This window comes from Octodon degus, unplaced genomic scaffold (genome assembly GCF_000260255.1).
Source record: "Octodon degus isolate 3935 unplaced genomic scaffold, OctDeg1.0 scaffold00129, whole genome shotgun sequence".
Taxonomy (NCBI): domain Eukaryota; kingdom Metazoa; phylum Chordata; class Mammalia; order Rodentia; family Octodontidae; genus Octodon; species Octodon degus.
The window spans coordinates 7,461,542-7,468,208 of NW_004524705.1; the positions used below are offsets into that span (position 1 = coordinate 7,461,542).

The 6,667-nt window shown below is 38.3% G+C and overlaps 1 protein-coding gene across 1 annotated transcript in view; it reads left to right on the forward strand.

Moving 5' to 3' along the window:
- Positions 1-6,667, forward strand: part of Rasa1 (RAS p21 protein activator 1) — an 86,089-nt gene that overhangs the window by 71,718 nt on the left and 7,704 nt on the right. The window contains exons 16-20 of the mRNA XM_004640940.2: positions 912-1,084; positions 1,652-1,811; positions 2,807-2,949; positions 4,327-4,442; positions 5,148-5,234. Of these exons, the coding sequence (XP_004640997.1) occupies positions 912-1,084; positions 1,652-1,811; positions 2,807-2,949; positions 4,327-4,442; positions 5,148-5,234 (679 nt within the window). The remainder of the gene's footprint in view (positions 1-911; positions 1,085-1,651; positions 1,812-2,806; positions 2,950-4,326; positions 4,443-5,147; positions 5,235-6,667) is intronic.

Sequence of the window (6,667 nt, forward strand, 5' to 3'; positions counted from 1 at the left end):
CAGAGGTTCGAACTCCAGCAACCTGAGGCTGAGAGCTTTGTGGAAGCAGCCACTTAAAGGCCTGAGCTAGGGCCAGGCCCCCGAAGAAACTTTATAAACAACATGTTTCATAAGTTTTCAAAATTCACAATGAAATGTCTTCAAATGGAAATTGAAAAGCAAAACAGGAATGCAAATAATATAATTTGAGATAGTTTCTTACTGTACTTTTTCAGTCTATTGACAAACAGACCCAGATGTCTAACTTGTACATCCTGTCGCATAGGTGTACCTTTGCCCAGCCAACTGCGAAGGACACACGGGATTTAGCAGTCTACATCAGGGCATGTTAGGTTGATACCTTCTTTAAAATTCAGGCCTAAGAAAGGAAATGACATGCACTAATAGATCGAAGCCTCAGTTTGTTTCTGTGAAATGTTTATGAGTACTACACTAAAACATTTTTGTGCTGGCTCCCTATTTTGTAATAAAATCCTAGTAATGACAGGAAAAACCATGTTTTCACTCTGGACTGATTGTTTTAACTGGAGTTTGCAGGTCAGTTTAAGATTCTTCTGCTTACACTGCGTTTCTGATCTCTGGATGGAGTCTTTTATTTCTGTCTTTCCAGAGCATTCCTGACTATTACTTCTCCCAGTGTCCATAGCCGATTTCTGCCTTCTTGGCAGGCTGACCTCCATGTGCATTACGTGTTAGTCTTCTCTGTACCTCAGACCCTTGGCTGTCACAGAGACTAGCACATCGTAGACATGCAGTAAATGAAAGGATCAGTCACGTGGAGTTTGTTACATCATTGAAGTGCTTTAGTGAAAGGCTTTAGCATTATAGAGGACTGTATTTTAGGAAAACTTACTTGCAAGGCTAACGACAGTATTACCTTGTTTATTTAATCTTTTTTTTTTTTTCCAAAGTATTTATGCGTTGCCAGTTAAGCCGGTTACAGAAAGGTCATGCCACAGATGAATGGTTTCTCCTCAGCTCCCATATACCCCTAAAAGGTATTGAGCCAGGATCGCTGCGTGTTCGAGCACGCTACTCTATGGAAAAAATCATGCCAGAAGAAGAATACAGTGAATTTAAAGAGGTAATTATTCTCCATCTGTTTTTAGTGGCATTATTAAGAAATATCTAACATTTAATATAAAAAATACATTAAGTTAAATGCAGTAATTTTGGGCTGGCCAGATAGCTCAGCAGACTAAAGCACCTGCTTAGGCAGAGTGCAGTGGCCAGGGTCTAATCCCTGGTTTGCTCTGCCAGCCCCGCCCCTGAGGCGCATTGAGATGGTGACTGAGACTGGGCGTGGTGGTATGCTTGTAATCCCAGCATTTGCGAAGCTGAAAACAGGAGCATCACGAGTCTGATCTATGTAGTGAGACCCTGCAGACCCCATACTAAAAAATACAGTAAATAAATAAATGCAGTAATTTCCTGTCTCTGGCTCACTGATAACCCAAGGTTAAAAACTTCATGGTATGATTTCAGTGTGGAGATCAGACATCAGTAGGTGACAGACTTGCCCATTTCTCATTGAACACAAGAACAACGTTTGCCAGGGTCTCACGAGACACACACACACACACACACACACACACACACACACACACACAGCATGCAGTGTGCTTTCAGCAACTATTCGTGTTGTTTCTAGCTTATCCTGCAGAAGGAGCTTCACGTTGTCTATGCTTTATCACATGTGTGTGGGCAAGACCGGACACTCCTGGCTAGCATCCTCCTGAGGATTTTTCTTCATGAAAAGCTTGAATCATTATTGCTGTGTACACTAAATGACAGAGAAATAAGCATGGAAGGTAGAGTATGGATGTGTGATATTTTTAAAACTTGAGCTATTAGGTTGATCGCATGTCTGTCTTTAAGAATATAAAAAACTGCTAAACTGTAAAGTACATTATTCTGTTTCTCCTTCTCTAAGAGTGTAGTTGGAATGTCAGTTCTGATGATGTTGGTTAATAGGGGGCGAGCATTTCTAATACAGTTCTCTGTCAGGGAAGATCATGTTAGACATCATAGAAGTGCCTTCTCTTCCAGATCAATGGCCTGCAGTACTTTATTCTTGAGAATAGTTTGGTTTACTTAACCATACTGTTTTGTTTATTTTACTAATTCATTGCAAAGAAGTGGAGTATCAATTGGATTTTATAACTAGGCCATTGGACACACTGCATATGTCAAAATAGTCCATTTTCTCCCTAGCACTTTGATTCACGAATAGTTCTTGCTTCTAAATATTGTAGTTCCCACAATAAACTGTAAAGTCTAGAACTATTTCTTGTTAGTCATAAAATTATAAAAATACAGGTATGAATATGGTAAGAAATAGATTAGTGATACATATTTGATACTGAGACTTTATTCTGATTTTTTTTCCTGCAATTTTATTAAAACTCAGTATCTATGTTGTAGCTAATAAATTAATACTGGGATTTTGTTAAACTCTTATTTGGAAATGGACTCAAATTTTTCAGACCATGAAATCAGTGTTTAGCAAAGCAGGGTCTGATAGACCTGGGCAGATGATCTTAGAAAGTGATAAACCATTCTGAGCTTTTATTTTATTCACATAAACATGTTGTTATTCATTTCTTCTGTTTATGATTTAATGATCTAAACATATAAAATTCTTTGAGTGAAATCTTTAGAAATAAGTCATTACAATCAATTTTCATTGATGCAGACAAAGTACATATTTACTGAAATGGCTGTAGTTGTTGAGGAAAGGTAAATTCATTTCCACTTTGATCACACCTGTTTGCTACATGTGTGTTCCAATGTTCCATTTGGACAGATGAAGCCACCACGCTGTTCCGAGCCACCACACTTGCTAGCACCCTGATGGAGCAGTACATGAAAGCCACTGCTACCCAGTTCGTTCACCACGCCCTGAAGGATTCCATTTTAAGGATAATGGAAAGCAAGCAGTCTTGTGAGGTAGAATATAATGGCTTTTTATTCTGGTCTAGTTTTTTTCTTCTACACAAGCCCTTGACAGTGAGCTACATTTCTAGTCCTTTTTTTATCCCCTCTTTTTCTCTTTTGATTTTGAGACAGGTCTTTACTGCTTTATAGCAAATTATACTTTAAGCAAACGTATTCACTTTCTAAAATTATTCACTGAAGTAATTGTATTTTATATAATACATTTATACAAATGTTTTACATAACAGACATTTTAAATACAGTAAAGGCTAACAGCGTAGCACAGTGGTGGAGCACTTGCTAGGCCTCTGTGAGGCCCCGAGTTCAGGCCTAGCACCACAAGCAAGCCTGCATGGGTTGCACCAGGAATATGTGGAAGTATTTTGAAGGTACTTCTGAAGTAATGAGCACATGTACACTGCTTTCCCAGTGTGCGTAACGTAAATAGGATGCTTTTCCAGGCCTTCTGGGTTGTACAAGTTGAGTATCCCTTAACCCAAAAGATAAGAACCGGAAATGTTTTGGATTTTGCAATATTTCCATATACTTTGTAAGGTCTGTTATGGATGGGACTTAGTTATAAGCACAGTTTTCTCATTTTTTATGCATAATTTATATACATATCCTGAGGATAATTTTATACTGTATTTTTGGAGCTCCCATGTTTTGACACTGGCCCATCACTTGAGGTTAGATATATCATGTTGCATTTGTGGAAACATGTCCCCACTCAAAAAGTTGGGACATTTAAGCAGTTAAGAATCATCTAGATTTCAGATTGGAGTGCTTGGTTTGGGGGAGCTGGAATTAAGGGTGAATTCATACTAAACCATTAAAATCATGAACAGAGTAGTGCTTACGTGGCTGCCTTCATTTTGATGGTAGAACAATTACAAAGGAAGATATTGGACTTTGATTACAAAATCAAAGTACGGAATTATTTTTAATGCTGGAGCTGTCAAATGTTAATTTTGCTCTACCTTGTTGATTTTTACTTACTAAAAGAAAAGAAATGAGTGATCTGGAGTTTCAAATCAGGACAATGCTGTAAGCTCATGAAGTGTGGTATAGAAATAGAACACGTCTGTAGTGAATCTCTGTGCTTTGGATGGAACTTGGGGAATTCAGACTTTGATTAATCACTCTTTGGCCTCTCAAGTAAATAACACTGGGTAATCACTGCTTTCTCCTTGGTGGGATACTGGAAATGAATGGCAGCAAGCCAGTTGGGATTTCTGTAAGGCAACGCATTGCAGAATTCCTTTACACAGAAAAGATAAAAGGTTTACATGTGACAGGAAAGTAGAGCGCCTTGGAAACTGCTTGTTTACCTTGATTTAATTGCATTTATCATTGCCAAAGTATATTTATATTGATTTGTTCTCTTAGTTAAGTCCATCAAAGTTAGAAAAAAATGAAGATGTGAACACTAATTTAGCACACCTACTGAACATACTGTCAGAGCTTGTGGAGAAAATATTCATGGCTTCTGAAATACTGCCACCGTAAGTACTTAAATTTTTATTTGACAAGAAATTGTTTTTGTTTTGAAAAACGTGCTGCTATTGCCTATTATTATACTCTTGAATTATAGTTCAGATTTTTAAAGGTAAATTGTGTTAAAAAACCAGAATGAAATATTTTTTATTAATATTTACATTTAGAAAAGCCATGTGTTTACACAAGGTTAGCTTGGGGAGTCAGCAGAGGCCTGCTGTCTCAGATTGAGACATGGCAGCTTGTCCAGTTAATCTGTAATTTCTCATTCCGAATGTGTCCCGGAAATTGGGATCTGGCTCAGTGCTGTCGTGCTTGCCTGGCACAATGACAACCTGGATTGAATCCCAGCAGTACAAAAAAATAAAATGAGAAAAGAAATTAAAAATGGGTATAGGTATCATTATCACCTGGTATCTGCTTGAAGGCTTCCATTGTTAGTGAATTTATTTGTTCAGGTAGAATTTAAATCAAAATCTTTCTCCCCAGAACTTGGTATATTAGTACTGCACTCTAATACTTGCTTTGTAGTTTTCATTGACATACAAGTAGCCTAAAATTGGTGGGAAACTTACTGGAATGTCTTACTTGTGTCAAAGTCTCTCATTACTTTTCAGCAAAGTACTTTTTTGAAGGAAAGTCAGCTTAAGCTTTTGACTGTATAAGACCAGTACTTTTTAAAAAAAATTACAATAATTGTTTTATTTTGGCAGGACACTGAGGTATATTTATGGGTGTTTACAGAAATCCGTTGAACATAAGTGGCCTACCAATAAAACCATGAGGACAAGAGTTGTTAGGTAAGGCTACTCAGTTCCTTTGTTACATTTCCATATACAGCACACCCCAGCTGTGCACGAGTGTACACACAGTGACTAAAGACACAGACCTTCACTGTTGAGAAGAGCACTGGTTAAACATTAAATGCCGACTAACTGGTTTGTAAGAAAATCTATGATGGCAGCTGCTTCTTCACCCAGTTTCTAGTTTTGAAGGTCTGTTTCAGTTTGCCTTTTGTACAATAATTAGGAAGTACTTCCATGACAAATCACAGAATTTAAGAGCTTGTATATGAATACTTTACATCATTATTCTAACATATCTGACCAAAGAAAAACCAGTTCTGGAGAGCTTAAATTGTTTGTCTTGGGGAGCTGGGCAATGATGATATAAACCGGTAGTCCTGCCACTTAGGCGGCTGAGACAGGAGGATCACCATGAGTTAGCGAGGCCAGCCTGATACATAGACCCTGCTTCAAATTTTATTTTATTTTTTTTGTATTTTAGGAAAGGGTCTACAGGGTGTTCAGGGTCTCACTGCTAGATCGGACACCTAGTGATCTGCCTATTTATAGCCTCGCAAGACCTGTGATTACAGGTGTGCACCACCATGCCCAGTCTCAATTGTCATCTCAGCATGCCTCGGGGGCGGGGCCAGCACTTACAGGCCCAGGGATTGCACCTTCAGCCCCCCGGGCCTGCTTGCAGGCGCTTTAATCCACTGAGCTATTGGGCTGGCCCGTTTGAAATTTTTAAAAAAGCAACCTTCTAAAACAGTCTAGTATCTCTTCTGTTGTTGTAGGCTTTTGTTAAGCATGTGACACACAAGACAGCAGATGTTTAGTAAAAAGAACATCAGTGAATATGAAGTTTTCTAATTTATAATGTATTGGTTAGAGTGTACACGGCAAGTTAAGATTAAATTTCAAGACAATACAGGAGAAGTTACTAAAGACACCACAGTTATCATAATCTGGACTCTGATACAAATTTTGTCAAGGAGCTTCTACTTTTCTTTTGTAGACAGAATCTAAGCTACTTGAGAGGCTGAGACAGGATTGTGAGTTTAAGGTTAGCTTGGGCAACTGAGACCTGATCTCAAAAAGAACCAAAACAAGAACAAAACCAAAAAATGCACATACCAGTAAAATAAAACCATTCTCTCTGGGGATCAAGGGGTGTGGCTCAGTGATAAGAGTACCTGCCTGTCACGACTGAGTCCTGAATTAATCTCTGGGACCATCAAAGGGGCAACAGCTATCTTGGCTGCTTGTGATACATAAAGATGGTAGATTCTGTATTTCTACGCTGTAGTGGTGAATGGGATAAATGGAATGAATTATATATGAACACAGTTGTGTGTGTGGGAAATAAAGCTGTCTGTAAAGAGAACTTTTTATAAGCAGTTGTTAAATACAGCAAGGTTTAATGCATAGGGGTATTCAACCCTAAC